Source organism: Stomoxys calcitrans, chromosome 5 (assembly GCF_963082655.1).
Source record: "Stomoxys calcitrans chromosome 5, idStoCalc2.1, whole genome shotgun sequence".
Taxonomy (NCBI): Eukaryota; Metazoa; Arthropoda; class Insecta; order Diptera; family Muscidae; genus Stomoxys; species Stomoxys calcitrans.
This window is the reverse complement of record NC_081556.1, coordinates 97,905,129-97,924,011: the sequence shown is the minus strand read 5'-3', so window position 1 is coordinate 97,924,011 and position 18,883 is coordinate 97,905,129. Positions and strand designations below refer to the sequence as shown.

The following is an 18,883-nucleotide window of genomic DNA, read 5'->3' as shown; positions in this document are numbered from 1 at the left end:
CGCCCTCTAGAGGCTCAAGAAGTCAATACCCAAGATCGGTTTATATGGCAGCTATATCAAAACATGGACCGATTTAAACCATACTTGGCGTAGTTGTTGGAAGTGATACCAAAACACTACGAGCAAAATTTCATTAAAATCGGATAAGAATTGCGCCCTCTAGAGGCTCAAGAAGTTAAGACCCAAGATCGGTTTATATGGCAGCTGTACTTAAAACATGGACCGATTTGGCCCATTTACAATCCCATCCGACCTTCGCTAGTAAAAAGTATTTGTGCAAAATTTCAAGCGGCTAGCTTTACTCCTTCAAAAGTTTGTTTTACTTATAACCGTTAGAGCTGGGTAGCCCATCGGTCATATTAATTTTGAATATTAACTGTAATTTTTCCATTTTACCGTTACACTTTCATTAAAATGGATTTTCCTCTGAAACACCCTGCAATGAAAGCCAGTGAACTTGCTAAAGCTTTTCAGTTCAGTGTTCTCCCTTCAAGCTTTTTGAGAGTAAAAGCTTTTACTCAAATGTTTTCAAACATCTTCCATTGCCTATGTGAGTCCTCAAAAAGTTGTCAACACTTGCTGGCATCTCATTTGCTCATTTTCTCTATGTTAAACAATCAATTTTTTGACATTTAAATTTGCACATCATACATTTACTTCCGGCTAATGGTCATGAAGAGTATTTCTAAACTTGCCATCCATTGGATGATGATGTCTACAACTGTTGAAGGTGTAACTTGCCATTTAACTTGCGCGCGTGTGTGTGTGTGGGTTACTTTGGTGGCCCCTCAAGTTTACGTGTGTAGGCGTGAGTGTTGAGATTTGTTTTGTTGTTTTTGTTTAAACAACAACAAGTATGTAGAAGAAAACAAACCCCACGATATAATACCACAACGTGGTTGGAGTGCGCTCCATATATGTGGGGGGGTGGTGCATTGTTGAATGTTTTTATTATGCACGGAATGTGATTGCGTAAAAACTGAAATCTCAGTCAAAAGGTCGTCTTTGTCGTCGTTTGTAGGACACTTATATTTCGCCAAATCTGTTGAAAATGTGCCAACAACAATGGCCAAAAGAAGCTCTGAGGACATTACAGGCATTGAGACAATAGAAACGATAATAACAATATGAGAAAACGAGCGAAGGGGGGTACTATGAGCTCGTATATAGTAAATCATATATGAGATAGACAGGCGGCCAATGTAGATGTGCAGTAAATATCATTGTGAATGTGTGTGTGTGTGTGTGTGTCTTTGTATGGTGTTCGATTAAGGTTCAAGAGAAAATCATGAATTCGTATGGGAAAACAGGCTAGAGGATAACGATTACTTTGACTGTGACAACAAAAACAACAGCAACACATTCACGACGCCAACATACTCACTCATCGTCTTTGACAGAGTTACCAAGTTGCTGGGGTCACAAAGATATTGAATTTAGGAAATTGACGAGTTTTTTATGCCCAACATTGAAGTATATAATTCTAAATCCATGAAGCTATGTCGTTCGTCTTTCCGTTGAAATGACTGTACGGTCGTTTAAATAAGAACTTTGTGTAAGGAACTTCGCACAGATATTAATATCCACCAACTTATGAAGGGGTATACTAATCTAGCCGTTCCGTTTATAACAACTTGAAGTTTATCTTATGTGGGAAACACTGCATTGGTCCATATATACATACGATATGAACGGATATAAAGAGTGATTTGTTAAGAGCTTGATAATTTTTTTTTTAAAAAAACGCATAAAATTTGCAAAATCTCATCGGTTCTTTATTTGAAACGTTAGATTGGTCCATGACATTTACTTTTTGAAGATAATTTCATTTAAATGTTGACCGCGGCTGCGTCTTAGGTGGTCCATTCGGAAAGTCCAATTTTGGGCAACTTTTTCGAGCATTTCGGCCGGAATAGCCCGAATTTCTTCGGAAATGTTGTCTTCCAAAGCTGGAATAGTTGCTGGCTTATTTCTGTAGACTTTAGACTTGACGTAGCCCCACAAAAAATAGTCTAAAGGCGTCAAATCGCATGATCTTGGTGGCCAACTTACCGGTCCATTTCTTGAGATGAATTGTTCTCCGAAGTTTTCCCTCAAAATGGCCATAGAATCGCGAGCTGTGTGGCATGTAGCGCCATCTTGTTGAAACCACATGTCAACCAAGTTCAGTTCTTCCATTTTTGGCAACAAAAAGTTTGTTAGCATCGAACGATAGCGATCGCCATTCACCGTAACGTTGCGTCCAACAGCATCTTTGAAAAAATACGGTCCAATGATTCCACCAGCGTACAAACCACACCAAACAGTGCATTTTTCGGGATGCATGGGCAGTTCTTGAACGGCTTCTGGTTGCTCTTCACTCCAAATGCGGCAATTTTGCTTATTTACGTAGCCATTCAACCAGAAATGAGCCTCATCGCTGAACAAAATTTGTCGATAAAAAAGCAGATTTTCTGCCAACTTTTCTAGGGCCCATTCACTGAAAATTCGACGTTGTGGCAGATCGTTCGGCTTCAGTTCTTGCACGAGCTGTATTTTATACGGTTTTACACCAAGATCTTTGCGTAAAATCTTCCATGTATGGGTCGAATAACACAAACCCAATTGCTGCGAACGGCGACGAATCGACATTTCACGGTCTTCAGCAACACTCTCAGAAACAGACGCAATATTCTCTTCTGTACGCACTGTACGCATTCGTGTGGTTGGTTTAATGTCCAATAAAGTAAACTGAGTGCGAAACTTGGTCACAATCGCATTAATTGTTTGCTCACTTGGTCGATTATGTAGACCATAAATCGGACGTAAAGCGCGAAACACATTTCGAACCGAACACTGATTTTGGTAATAAAATTCAATGATTTGCAAGCGTTGCTCGTTAGTAAGTCTTTTCATGTTGAAATGTCAAAGCATACTGAGCATCTTTCTCTTTGACACCATGTCTGAAATCCCACGTGATCTGTCAAATACTAATGCATGAAAATCCTAACCTCAAAAAAATCACCCTTTACATACATCTATACGATATGCCTCGATATACACGGATACGATATGCACGGATATTTTTTATTGATTTCGATCGTTTGGTATTGCAAATGGGCCAAATCGGTTCATATTTAGATATATATCTCCCATATAAAATGGTAATTTGGTTTGATTTCCAGAGCCTCTAGAAGTCTTAAATTTTATCCGATTAGACTGAAGTTTGATATGTGAAGTACGTTTATGTCTTCCAATACTCACACAAAATATCGGCCATATAAGTAGTCGCGTAATAGAAATAGCCCCCACATAAACCGATCACCCGATTTAACCTCTTCAGTCCCTATCACATTTGTGCTGAGTATGACCCAGATCGAACTACAGGGTGGCTGATGAATATTGCTACAATGATGAATATTGCTACATTTTTTTTTCGGTGTATGGAATACATTTTTCTTTTATTCATGTTAAATTAAATTATTAATTAATTATTAAATTATTATTAATTAAATTAATTAATTAATTAATTAAATTAATTATTAAATTATTATTATTAAATAGAAAAAAAGTTATTACATTTTTTTTTGGTAGCGGCTTTCATCAGCCACCCTGTATGACATATTTGCTTAGTATGATTCAGAACCAGATCGAAACATTTTTGGACTTGGCTAGCATAGGCAGATTGCTACCATTTTTTTGTGGTCCATAATGTATCACTCGAATATGCTTATTTGGTTCATAGCAAGCGTTTTATTTATTTTTATACCCACCACCATATGATAGGGGGTGTATTCATTTAGTCATTCCGTTTGCAACACATCGAAATATCTATTTCCCCTATGCTATGGTGGTGAGATAAAAAATACTACTGCAATTTGGCCTTTAAAGAAAATTTCGTATCAATTTAGCATTACAATTTTGTAATGACAACAAGCAAAAGCATGCTATGTTCGGCCGGGCCGAATCTTATGTACCCTCCACCATGAATCGCATTTGTCTAACTCTTTCCACGGTATCTCTTTTAAAGCAAACAAAGGATGAAAGCAAATTGAACATTGGAGACCATAGTAGAAGTCATTTTGTAAAATTTCAGCCAAATCTAGTAAGAATTGAGCACTTAAGTGTTTATATGGCAGCTATATCCGGAGATCGGTTTATAAGGGAGCTGTATTAGGCTATAAACCGATTCATGCCATATTCGACACGTATGTTAAAGGTCATGGGAGAAGCCGTTGTACAAAAGTTCAGCCAAATCAGATAATACTTGCGACCTCTAGAGGCTCAAGAAGTCAAGATCCCAGCTCAGTTTATATGGAAGCTATATCCGGTTATGGACTGATTTTAACTATTCTTGGCACAGTTGTTGGAAGTCATAAAAAAACACCTCATGCAAAATTTCAGCTAAATCGGATAATAATTGCGCCCTCTAGTGGCTCAAAAAGTCAAGACCCCAGATCGGTTTATATGACAGCTATATCAGGTTATGGATCGATTTGAACTATTCTTAGCAAAGTTGTAGAAAGTCATAACAAAACACCTCATGCAAAATTTCAGCTAAATCGGATAGGAATTGCGCCCTCTAGTGGCTCAAAAAGTCAAGACCCCAGATCGGTTTATATGGCAGCTATATCAGGTTATCGACCGATTAAAACCATTCTTAATAAAATTGTTGGAAGTCGCAACAAAACACATCGTACAAAATTTCAGGCAAATCGGATAAGAATTACTCCCAGTAGAGGTTCAAGAAGTTAAGATCCCAGCTCAGTTTATATGGCAGCTATATCAGGTTATGGATCGATTTGAACTATTCTTGGCACAGTTGTTGAAAGTCATAACAAAACACCTCATGCAAAATTTCAGCTAAATCGTATAATAATTGCGCCCTCTAGTGGCTCAAGAAGTCAAGACCCTAGATCGGTTTATATGGCAGCTATATCAGGTTATAGACCGATTTCAGCGATACTCAGCACAGTTTTAGAAAGTCATAACAAAACTTCTCATGCAAAATTTCAGCCAAATCGGATAAGAATTGTGCCCTCAAGCGGCTCAAGAAGTCAAGATCCCAGATCGGTTTATATGGCAGCTATATCTAAACGAGGACCGATATAGCCCATTTACAATCCCAACCGACCTACACTAATAAGAATTATTTGTTCAAAATTTCAAGCGGCTAGCTTTACTCCTTCGAAAGTTAGCGGGCGGTGCCAACTTTATAATACCCTACACCTACCCTATAGCTACAAAGTGGGAGCTATATCCAATTCTGTACCAATTTTGATGGACCTCACCGGATGTTTTCAGATGGGTTATAAACCAATCCCTATCACATTTCGAGCAAATGTGTTCAAACTGTAATAACTACGGTTCACAAAATCCTTCCTTTCGAGAGAATCGATTAACAAATGAACATTTGATTGCATTATTACTGCAAATCGGACGACCATATATATGGGAGCTATGTCTAAATCTGAACCGTTTTCGAGCAAACTTTACAGACATTGTGAAAGTCGTCGAGCAAAGCGTTATACAAAATTTTGTGTAGATTGATCAATAAATACATTTGCAATGGCTCTAGGAGTGAAAATCGGGCCATATATATATATGAGAGCTATATCTCAATCTGAACCGACTTACATGAAATTCACCAGTAATGTCGAGAGTCAAGAGAAAATCCTTTCTAACAAATTTCAAGAGAATCTGTTAACAAATGAACATTTGATTGCATTATTGCTGCAAATCGGAAGAACATATATATGGGAGCTATATCTAAATCTGAACCGATTTCAATGAAATTTACATGTAATGTCGAAAGTCATTAGAAAATCCTTCCTGCGAAATTTTAAGAGAATCGGTTAACAAATGATAATTTTATTGCTGTATTACTGTAAATCGGACGAACATATATATGGGTGCTATATCCAAATCTAAACCGATTTTTTCCAATTTCAATACTCTTCGTCTCTAGGCCGAAAAACATGCTTAAATCAAATTTGAAGACGATCGGATGAAAATTGCGACCTGTAGTTTGTACACAAATTAACGTGGACAGACGGACAGACAGACAGGCAGACAAACAGACAGACAGACGGACAGACAGACAGACAGACAGGCAGACAAACAGACAGACAGACGGACAGACAGACAGACAGACTGACAGAAAGACAGACAGACAGACAGACAGACAGACAGACAGACTGACAGAAAGACAGACAGACAGACAGACAGACAGACAGACAGACAGACAGACAGACAGGCAGGCAGACAGACAGACAGACATACAGACAGACAGACAGACAGACAGATAGACTGGCAGACAGATAGACAGACTGACAGACGGACAGACGGACAGACAGACGGAGATAGCTAAATCGAATCAGAAAGTGATTCTGAGTCGATCGCTATACTTATCAATGGGTCTATCTCTCTTTCTTTTGGGTGTTACAAACAAATAACCACAGTAGTGGTGTAGGGTATAAAAATATGTTCTAAAACTTTGTTTATAGATACAATTTTATTTAAATATTTCCTTAAAATCACAGGTCTTTTGACCTGTCATCAATTCGTCAAAATTTATAGCTCCTGCAAGATAAGAGAAATGGAAAGTTGTCAACTTTGACACCCTGTTTTCATATAGACCAACAACGCCATTTTCCTGTAAGTCTATGGCCTCCTCTACAAATGTAGAACATCTTTTATCACTTAGCATATCAAACAAGTAAAAAGGTGATAAGTGGAGGCCACTGCAGCGCAAAGGATTAGCATGGCCGCCTATGGCGCTGAGCGCCTGGGTTCGAATCTTGGCGAGACCATTAGAAAAAAATTTTCAGATACTATGCCATGTAAAACTTCTCTCCAAAGAGGTGTCGCACTGCGGCACGCCGTTCGGACTCGGCTATAAAAAGGAGGCCCCTTATCATTGAGCTTAAACTTGAATCGGACTGCACTCATTGATATGTGAGAAGTTGGCCCCTGTTCCTTAGTGGAATGTGGAAAATTTGCAATTTGCAAATGGCGATAAGTTCGGCCTGGTCGAACTTTGGATACCCACCACCTAGGGAACATATGTAAACCACCTTTCGTCATAATCCGGTGAAAAATGCATAATATATGTCCCCATAGCAGCTATATCGAAATATGGTACGGTTTGGACCAAATTCGGCACGGGCATTGAGTGGTCTAATAAGTACAAGTCAATTTTCAATTTTGTTGAAAAAAACATTGGTCTTCATGGTAGCAACTAAGGTCCGATTTTAACCATAAACGACACAAATGTCGAAAAGCCCAACATAAGTCACTGTTTTAAATTTCAGCGAAATCGGGTACAAATTTGCCTTTTATGGGGCCAAGACTTTAAATCGAGAGAGCGGTCTATATGGCAGCTATATCCAAATCTGAACCGATCTGAGCCAAATTGAAGGAGAATATTGAAGGGCCTAACACAACTCGCTGTCCCAAATTTCGGCGACAACGGACAATAAATGCGTGTTTTATGGGTAGAAAACCTTAAGTAGAGAGATTAGTCTATATGGCAGCTATATCCAAATCTGAACCGATCTGAGCCAAATTGAAGAAGGATGTCTAAGAGCCCTTACACAACTCACTGTCCCAAATTTTGGCAAAATTGGACAGTAAATGCGCCTTTTATGAGCCCAAGACCTTAAATCGAGAGATCGGTTTATATGGCAGCTATTACCAAATCTGAACCGATCTGAGCCAAATTGTAGAAATATTATAAGAGGCCTAACACAACTCACTGTGCCAAATTTCGGCGAAATCAGACAATAAATTCGCCTTTTATGGGCCTTAGACCTTAAATCGAGAGATCGGTCTATATGGCAGCTATATCCAAATCTGAACCGATCTGAGCCAAATTGTAGGAAGATTTCGATAGGCCTAACACAACTCACTGTTCCAAATTTCGGCGACATCAGACAATAAATGCGCCTTTTATGGGCCTAAGACCTTAAATCGGAGGATCGGTTTATAGGATATGGATATAGTCCGATATAGGCTATCTTCGAACTTGACCTTCACATGGACAAAAAAAGATTCTGCGCAAAGTTTTAGCTCAATATCTATATTTTTAAAGACTGTAGCGTGATTTCAACAGACAGACGGACGGATATGGCTAGATCGTCTTCTATTTTTACGACGATCAAGGGTCGGAAATGGATATTTCGATGTGTTGCAAACGGAATGACAAAATGAATATTCCCTCGTTCCTCGGTGGTGGTTTAGAATTCTGGCGAGAACATCAGTACATATTTTCAGTGATGTTTATTTGCTGCTGAAGCTGGCGACATTTTTGTGCTACTAAGCCATGTAAAAACTTTTCCCCAAAGCTGTGTCGCATTACGACACGCCGCACAGTGGGATGCGAAAAAAAATATGTCTGCCATTTTTTAACAGATAAATTTATCATCACGACAATTTAGGTTGTAGCTAAGGTGTTAACCAGTAGCTAAGGTGTTAACTAGAAGGTCCAGGGGCTCATTGGTGGTAGAGCTGGGAAAATATCGATGGCACTATCGATACTTTCGATAATAATTTTTTGACTTAATATCGATTGATATTTTTCCGCTGAATACTATCGAAAAAGTTAATTTTTTTGTAAAATTAAACAAAAATAAAAGATGCGACACTAAATGCATCCTTTGAGATGCATTGCGCCTGTAGAGGGCGCAGTTTTCATCCGATTAGGCTAAATTTTGTTACATTGATTTCTCTCATTACTTCCAAACTTGGATTTGGACGGACGGATATGGCTAGATCGTCTTCGATTTTTACGACCATCAAGGGTCCGAAATGCATATTTCGATGTGTTGCAAACGGAATGCAAAACGAAAATTCCCTCGTTCTTCGGTGGTGGGTATAAAAACAGATCAATCAATAGATAAAAAGTCGTGGATTTATTTCCATTTTTTTGCCGTTTGGTCGACTGCGCAACTTATCGCTGGGTTACTTGGTCCAAGCTCTACTTTACCTCTGCAAATTACCCGTAGGTGGTTTCTTGGAAAATTCTCTCATTGGCCATCAAATAACTCTTCTTCTCCTATAATTCAGCCAAATGGGCAACTTTTGATATTGAAATCTTTTAATGCCATTGGCAACCCTTGTTGCTGTTTGTTGTTGTTGTGGCTGTCGACAACAATAAAAACAGAGTCGAAAATAAAAGCAAAAGTAAAATAAAGCTTGTATCCTTCGGAAGTCGGAAGTTTCGCAACAATTTTTTTCTTGCTGTGCCATCAGTCCCTAAGTAAACGTCAACGACGAGACAAGCAATTCAAGCGAGAAATTTGTCGGAAATAAAACGCACATAAAGCATCAAGTAAACAAAACGCAGACGTTAGAGATAGGAAATAAAATAAAATTTTATATATATACAAAATTTGTTTTTTGTTTTTATTAAAAAAAAATAAGTAAAAAAAAAATAAAAATTTTATAAAAGAAAAATAAAAAAAAAAAAAACATTTAAAAAGCCTAAAAAACAAAGTTAATGGTACTTAATTTGCCAGCTGGTGAAAGTGTTGCGTCTGCAGTGAAAGTTGTGAAGTTGTATTGCACTCTCGCTTTCATGAATGCTTTAGGTTTTTGCTACTTTTTGGTGCTTGAAAAAAAAAAAACAAACAAAAAACATATTCCTTTTCTTTTTAAATAATTATCTGGCAAAATTGAATTAAACTTGGAAAATATTCAAATTTCAAATTACCTTCAGGCAGTTTGGTCTCTTATCACAAAGCCCACAGGATGTTTGCCAACACTTGGAATGGGCACTGGAGCACTTCGCCTTGCCATCAACAATAGCAACAGCAATTCAGATTGAGATGTGCCATTGCCTTGGAGGCTTTAAATTTTAGTTTGTGTTTGCCTTTTTGATTTTTATCTTAAATTTCGGTTCATTTCCTGTTTGCTTGGTCTGGGAGCTCTCGCCTCGCTCTCAAACCAACTCTCAAAAAGGTTTCGCATGCCGCCACAGCATTTCGAGGCTTTGTTATGGGGCTTGCCAGTTGGCTTTGGAGTGAACAGGAAGTGGAGTGAAATTACATTGTCTTTCAGCATCTTAACTTTTTTTTTTATTAGTTGTTGCTTCCTCCGTGGGTGGCTGGGTCGTTCGCGCTGATTCAAAAAATCCCATTCACAGTGAGAGCGTAAAAGTGTGAGCGTGGCTGATAAAAGGCAAAAAGTGTCAAAAGTGAACATTACTAAAATATACTTTGGATTTCCTGGAGTTGCAGCAGCAGCAACCAGCAATCAATCAAACGCACAAACTGCGTAAAATTTGTGATTTTCAGCGTGAGAACCTCAGCATCTGTACCTTTTCAACTAATTATTCATCGGGCCATCAAACCATCCATCCCATCTCATTCGCGCGTATTCAATCAACCATTTATAGACCAGCTTTTGGCTCTCATTTTAATTGAATTTAATTTAGAGGGCCTCCAAGATGAGTGATAACAGCCATCGTTATACAGCAAGCGAGTTCAGTTATATCCTTCAACGTCAGGTTAGTATTTAAACGTTCAACATTCTGTTCTTCATTTTCCACGACATGCGATGCAATCAATGTCTCTACATCAGTGTATATGTATAGGTGGTTATCTATCTATCTCCAGTTGTATGGGGGGTTTTTTTGGTGTTGTTGTTTAGCATTTGATTGTTGTTGCTTTTGTTATGGTTAGCACATTGTTGCTGGTGTTTTTATTTTTTGTTGTGTTTGTTTTTTTTTTTTATTCTGTCCGAATGATATTTCTGTGGTGGGAAGCTCCCATTGATTTCTCTTCTCATGCTTGTTAAACAGGATTTATATGCTGACATTGTTGTGCCTGCGTGTGTTTGCGTGTGTGTGTGTGTGTGCGAGGGTGGACATTGTAAGCTTTGTTGGTCTGCCACGAGATTGATGGGATTGCGAATGTATTGTTGTGATTTGTATTGCATTTCGGAAACGATAAAAACAATTAAGGATAAATGAAGGCCGTTTGTTGGCCATAACACGTACTCATGTTAGCGATAGGGGATCTCTAACCGGCATTAATTTACTGGCATTCTCAGGAAATGTGGGTTGAAAAAGAACGTACTGATTTTATGGATTACAAAATTTTTGTTCAAGGAATCGCCATTTCAACATAAATCTGTAAAAAAGGATTTAGGTTTAGGTAGAACGGGTAGCCCATCACAAAGGTGAGTTACTCAGAGGCCTCATTGTGACACATTAGCAAGAAGGAGATGTAGGTTAGGTTAGCTAAAAGGATGGATGCCACCGTAACGCAGAGGCATGACCGCCTATGACGCTGACCGTTAGAATTCTGGCGAGAACATCAGTATATATTTTCAGGGATATTTAATAGCTGCTTAAGCTTGCGACATTTTTGAGGTACTATGTCAAAACTTTTCCCCAAAGAGCTAAGAGGATGGAGGCCACCGTAACGCAGAGGCATGGCCGCCTATGACGCTGACCGCTTGGGTTAGAATTCTGGCGAGAACATCAGTATATATTTTCAGGGATATTTAATAGCTGCTTAAGCTGGCAACATTTTTGAGGTACTATGTCAAAACTTTTCCCCAAAGAGGTGTCGCACTGCGGCACGCCGCACAGTGGGATGCGAAAAAAATATGTCTGCCATTTTTTAACAGATAAATTTATCATCACGACAATTTAGGTTGTAGCTGAGGTGTTAACCAATTGATGGGCAAAATTTCAGAGCCCTAGAAGGTTCAGGAGCCCATTGGTGGTGGAGCTGGCAAAATATCGATGGCACTATCGATACATAATTTTTTGACTAAATATCGATTCCGATGGATACTATCGGAAAAGTTAAATTTTTTGTAAAATTAACCAAAAATAAGCGATGCCACACTAAATGTATACTTTAAGATGCATTGCGCCTATAGAGGGCGCTATTTTCATTCGATTAGGCTAAATTTGTTACATTGATTTCTCTCATGGTTTTCAACTGACTTTATTAAACTTGATTTTTTTTTTGGTTTGAGCATTGATATTGCTTCTATATAAATCGATCTGCTGATTTTTATACCCTCCACCATAGGATGGGGGTATACTAATTTCGTCATTTTGTTTGTAACTATTCGAAATATTCGAGTGAGATCCCATAAAGTATATATATTCTTGGACGTCGATCTAGCCATGTCCGCCCGTCTGTACGTCTGTCTGTCGAAAGCACTGTAACTTTCGAAGGAGTAAAGCTAGCCGCTTGATATTTTCCACAATCACTTTTTATTAGTGCAGGTAGGTTGGGATTGTAAATGAGCCATATTGGTCCATGTTTTGATATACCTTCCATATAAACCGATCTTGGGTCTTGACTTCTTGAACCTCTAGGGGGCGCAATTCTTATCCGATTGGAATAAAAGTTTGCACGACATGTTTTGTTATGATATCCAACAACTGTGCCAGGTATGGTTCAAATCGGTCCGTAACCTGATATAGCTGTCATATAAACCGATCTGAGGACTTGACTTCTTGAGCATCTAGTGGGCGCAATTCTATACGATTTGGTTGCAATTTTTATATGATTGGAATGAATTTTTGCACAACGTGTTTTGTTATGATATCCCACAATTGTGTCTAGTATAGTTTAAATCGGCCCATAACCTGATATAGCTGCCATATAAACCGATCTGGGGTCTTGACTTCTTGAGCCTTTAGAGGGCGCAATTCTTATACGATTGGAATGAAATTTTGCACAACGTGTTTTGATATAATGTCCAACAACTGTGCCAAATATGGTTCAAATCGTTCCATAACCTGATATGGCTGCCATATAAACCGATCTGCGATCTTGACTTCCTGAGCCTCTAGAGGGCGCAATTCCTATCCGATTGGAATGAAATGTTGCACAACGTGTTTTGTTATGATGTCCAACAACTAGCTGCCATATAAACCGATCTGGGGACTTGACTTCTTGACTCTGGCTGAAATTTTGCATGACGTATTTTATTATGACTTTCAACAACTGTGCCAAATAAGGTTCAAATCGGTAAATAACCTGATATAGCTGCCATATAAACCGATCTGGGATCTTGACTTCCTGAGCCTCTAGAGGGCGCAATTATTATCTGATTTGCCAGAAATTTTGTACGACGGATCCTCTCATAACCATCAATATACGTATTTATTATGATCTGAATCGGTCTGTAGCCTGATACAGCTCCCATATAAATCGATATCTCTATTTTACTTCTTGAGCACCCAAAGGGCGCAATTCTTATTCGAATTGTCTGACATTTTACACAGGTCTCCAACATATAATTTAATTGTGGTCCAAACCGGACCATATCTCGATATCGCTGTAATAGCAGAGAAAATCTTCTCTTTTATCCCTTTTATTTGCCTAAGAAGAGATGCCGGGTAAAGAACTCGACAAATGCGATCCATGGTGGAGGGTATATAAGATTCGGCCCGGCCGATCTTAGCACGCTTTTACTTGTTTTTTGCAACACTGTCAAACATGTTCAGTTTGGTCTATAATTTAACCATGAATCGGCTTACAAACGAACAACGCTTGCAAATTATTGATTTTTATTATCAAAATGTGTGCTTTGTTAAGAAAGTTCATCGTGTGCTTCTTTCATTTTACGACGAAGCTCGTTTTTGTCTCAATGGGTACGTAAATAAGCGGAATTGTCGATTTTGGAATGAAAATCAGCCAGAAGCATTGCAAGCGCTACCAATGCTTCCAGAAAAAGTCACAGTTTGGTGCGATTTATGGGCTGGTGGCATCATTGGACCGTACTTCTTCAAAGATGATGCAAATCGTAATGTAACTGTGAATGTTTAAGCCCTACCATGAGATGATATTCAACTTTTCTTTGGCAAAAAGGCAAGAGCTTGATTTGCATGACATGTGGTTTCAACAAGACGGTGCCACATGCCACACAGCACGTGTAACAATGGATTTATTGAGAGACGATTTCGGTGAACATTTTATTTCACGTTCGAGACCGGTTAATTGACCGCCTAGATCGGGCGATTTAACGCCTTTAGACTATTTTTTGTGGGGCTGTTATAAAGCTCGTGTCTATAGAGACAAGCCCGCTTCAATTGGCGCATTGGAAGACAACATTGAAGCATTTATTCGTGAGATACCTGCCGAAATGTTGGAAAGAGTATGCCAAAATTGAACTAAGTGGATGGATCATTTGAGGAGCAGTTTTGGTCAACATTTGCAAATGAATATTATATGTGTGTATGAACAAATTTCCTATACTTCTTAAAAAATCACCCTTTACTTCTTGAGCCTTTGGACGGCGCAAGTCTTATCCGATTTGGCTGCAATTTTATACGCTGAAGTTTCTTATGAGCTACAACAATTCTCGTAAAGTCGATCCATAATTTTGTATTGCTTCCATATACACCGATCTCCAGATTTGACTTCTTGAGCCTTTTATTTATCTTTTTTAGTTTCTGCCTATAAAGAGAAACCGTGCAAAAAACTTGACAAACTTCATCCATGGTGGAGGGTATATAAGAGTCGGGCCCAGCCGAACTTTAACTTGTTACTTTGTCTTTTTTTCGGTTTTCGGGAGGCCTGCTCTTCGGGAAATCTCGATTCTATTTCCAGCTTCCGTAAAAGAGTTCTATCTCTACGACCTTCTACACTTTCACCAGATTGCGCTGCTATTACTTACTTCTCAGTTTCCTTTCCACCGGAGTACCTTTTCTATCTTCTTGCGAGCTAAGCATAGACCTCGCTCACTACCGCAGTAATACCTCATGAACTCATCTCTCGATTCGACACTGTCGTTGCCTGAGTCTGAATCGGGAGCACCACCTTTACCTGAGGACAAACTGCAGACCCTTCTGGGTTATCCGACTCTGACTCATTTGTTGTGTGCTGGAAACATTACTCTCGACTACCCACCCACACCTACGGGAGGGGCGGATAACAAGTTACGGTCTAATGCTACCATCACATCTGTTGGCTCCTTGGAATCCATTCAGTGCCTACTCCTGGCCTTACGATCCGCCACTGGAAACAGACGCGGATCATCGAGTTCCTAATGTATAATCCAATCGTAGATGTCACACTTGAGTTCTTCTTATAAATTGATCCCAAATGTAATGTGTCATGCAAAAGCTTTGTGGTTCTATACAATCTTAAATTGGCTAAATTCCCTTTAAACTGTTCAAAATACTACAACAAATATTAAAACCAATGAAAAACCCTTTTAATCTCCTATGAATATACATTCACCACCCACCTTGGGAGATTTAAATAAATATAACAATTGCGTTGAAAAATTACAAAATGAAAACAGTTGTTGAATTATTCGCTTTAGTCTACATTGGATGATTGTGGTATGCCAGCCAGCCTCTTTACTGATACTGATGGCCGTAAGGCAAGAAGGGGTGTATGAGGCATATTAGGCAAAAAACGAAAAACATCATTGAACATGACAAATGAGCAAATATAAATTCCCCAAGCAAATAGCAACAGGAAAAAGACATTTTGTAATGTCCGCTCCATGTTGGAGCGCACAAAACATGAGCAACAATTAATGTTGTGCCACTCGTATCCTGACTTGAAAAATGATTTGCATTAACTTCATAATTACCACACTCCAATGCCGGCTCACACCCACCTAAATACACCAACCGAAACGTGTTCTCCCATCACAAATGGCAACACACAAATAGGGCCACAGGCAAAGGCGGAAACATTAGCTTTGCCGCCATGTCCTTGCATACGGGAAAAAATGACTTTGACAAAGTTTGAATCATAAAGTCAACGTTGACATGAATTGTGACGGCTAATTTTGAAGAACGATACAGACGCACATCCTCCCCGTAAGGGTAGCCTGCATTCATTAAAAAAAATGAGGAAGAAAAAAAATGAAAACAAAAACACCGAAAAGTTTAACAATGACAACGAATATTAATTCTTTTGAGATTCAAAGTTCAGTGAAAATTGATTGCCCCAGGAAAAATAATGAAAAAGAGTTGAATGGCTAAACACAAAGCAGAAATAAAAGAACGCAAATCAGAATGAAATGGCTGAAATGCTGAAATGGCAACGTCAAAGGAATATTTTTATACACACCACCAATCTTATATACCCTCCACCATGGATCACATTTGACGAGTTCTTTTCCCGGCATCTCTTCTTAGGCAAAAGAAGGGTATAAGAAAAGGGTGTTTCTGCTATTAGAGCGATATCAAGATATGGTCCGGTTCGGACCACAATTAAATTATATGTTGGAGACCTGTGTAAAATGTCAGCCAATTCGAATAAGAATTGCGCCCTTTGGGGTCTCAACAAGTAAAATAGAGAGACCGATTTAAATGGCAGCTGTATCAGCCTATAGACCGATTCAGACCATAATAAACACGTATGTTGATGGTCATGAGAGGATCCGTCGTACAAAATTTCAGACAAACCGGATAATAATTGTGACCTCTAAAGGCTAAAGAGGTCAAGATCCCAGATCGGTTCATATGGCAACTATATCAGGTTATGAACCGATTTGAACCTTATATGGTACAGTTGTTGAAAGTCTTGATAAAATACGTCATGCAAAATTTCAATCCAATCGGATAAGAATTGCGCCCTCTAGAAGCTCAAGAAGTCAAGTCCCCAGATCGGTTTATATGACAGCTATATCAAAACATGAACCGATATGGCCCATACTTTGGGCCATATCGGTTTATATAGCAGCTTTATCAAAACATGGATCTATATGGTCCATTTACAATCCCAACCGACCTACAATAATGAGAAGTATTTTTGCAAAATTTCAAGTGGCTAGCTTTACTCGTTCGAAAGTTAGCGTGCTTTCGACAGACAGACGGACGGACAGACGGACGGACGGACGGACATGGCTAGATCGACATAAAATACTTTATGGGGTCTTAGAGGCATATTTCGAGTAGTTACAAACAGAATGATGAAATTAGTATACCTCCATCCTATGGTGGAGGGTGTAAAAAAGAAGAATGAACGGATAGCACGCCGATAAATGTGTATATACACATCAAAACGTTAATTTTTGGCAAACGAAGATTGCTGGGTAACAGGATTTTGTCACTATATGTTTTGTTGATTCTGGATGTTGTTTTTGAGTGGGAGATATTGGCGATCGGTGGTTTACCTTTCTTACTGCGCTCGCAGAAAGGTATCCTGATATGATTCAATGTTCGTCTCAAAAGGCATGCTTCTACAATTGCACAGCTCACTAATTAGTGAGTAGATGGAAGCAAACAATGTTTGTTGGGCAAAATGGACTGATGATGAATCTTCGTTAGCTTCGAAATCGCGATCTCCATAGCCTGTCTCCTGTATCGCGATTTCATTTTCGACGAAGAAAAATCATCAGCAGGAGATGTCACATAGATCATGGTGATTTACCACCATTCCAAATAGAGTAAGTTGAATTTGAATAAGGGAAGTAAGATTTGATTTGTTTTCTATTGCGCTTATGAAGCAAGTTCCAATACAGATGTGTGCTTTACAACTTACTCTAGTTGGAATGGTTGTTTGCTAAAACAGCAAACATTTTCTGCAGATTTGGGATGGAGGAACAGCAGTAATTGTTTGCTAAAACAGCAAAAATTTTCTGCCGATTTGGGAGGTCATTTTCATTCCGAAAGCAGGAAAACCCTACCACACGAAGGCAAAAGATTTTCGTAGTCTGCCATCCTTTATCCTGAAGACTCTTGAGAGGTTGATAGAAACATATCTTAGAGCAAGGATTCCTGGAAATCGACTGTCGCGGCAGCAACATGCATATAGTAAAGGCAAATCCACTGAAACAGCCCTTCACGACCTAGCCGGCTACATAGAGGGTTCTCACGTTGTCAAGAATTTTACGATGGTAGCATTTCTTGACATTGAAGGTGCTTTCAATAGTGTAAAACCGTCGTCAATCATGAAGGGGTTGGAGTTTTTAGACATCAACTCTACCGTAAGAAAGTTTATTAATAACTTACTTCCTAAACGATGCATTACGGCAGGCTTGGGATCTCCTCAAGCAGGTGTACTGTCTCCTCTACTTTGGAATATGGCCATTAACTATTGGGTTGCCCAAAAATAATTGCAGATTTTTCATATAGTCGGCGTTGACAAATTTTTTCACATCTTGTGACTCTGTAATTGCATTCTTTCTTCTGTCAGTTATCAGCTGTTACTTTTAGCTTGCTTTAGAAAAAAAGTGTGAAAAAAGTATATTTGATTAAAGTTCATTCTAAGTTTTATTAAAAATGCATTTACTTTCTTTTAAAAAATCCGCAATTACTTTTTGGGCAACCCAATATATATTATTTTCTCTGGAAGATAAAGGTGTAAAAGTGTTCGCGTATGCTGATGACGTGGCATTTGCGGTTAGGGGAAAGTTTCCCAGCACTCTAAGAGATATACTTTAGGAAGCTCTATGTGCAACATCAAAGTGGGCTACCGAAAGTGGTTTGGGTATAAATCCATGCAAGACAGAAGTAGTTCTTTTCAGCAGGAGATTCAAGATGCCTATAGTGGCACCTGTCTCCTTGGGAGGAGAGAATGTTCCATTTACAGAAGGAGCAAAATATCTGGGTGTTTTGCGGGACAGGAAATTGAACTTCACATCCAACATTTTGGGAAGGGCAAGTAAGTCCACTCTTGCCCTATACACCTGCAAGAGAGCCATTGGCAAAAGTTGGGGATTTAGACCGAGTGTCATGCATTGGGTATATACTGCAGTTGTCAGACCTATTATGCTATGTGGTGTTGTGTTCTGGTGGACGGCGCTTCAAAATTACACCTACTACCGTATCCAAAGGATGATTTGTTCGTGCATCTCAGCCGCATTGAGGATGACATCATTTGATGCCCTGAATTTAATGCTACATCTTATGCCTCTGGACATTGTGGCTATTCAAATTGCAGTGACTACTTCCGTTAGGTTAGGGGAG

At 39.0% G+C, this 18,883-nt stretch overlaps 1 protein-coding gene across 2 annotated transcripts in view; it reads left to right on the top strand.

Annotated features, from left to right (window-relative positions):
* The first annotated feature begins 9,656 nt into the window (after positions 1-9,656).
* Positions 9,657-18,883, top strand: part of LOC106092981 (putative sodium-coupled neutral amino acid transporter 11) — a 208,889-nt gene continuing 199,662 nt past the window's right edge. For both annotated transcript variants that reach the window (XM_059370593.1, XM_059370592.1), the window contains exon 1: positions 9,657-10,486. In XM_059370593.1, coding sequence (XP_059226576.1) covers positions 10,427-10,486 — 60 coding nt within the window. In that variant the 5' untranslated portion in view covers positions 9,657-10,426. The remainder of the gene's footprint in view (positions 10,487-18,883) is intronic.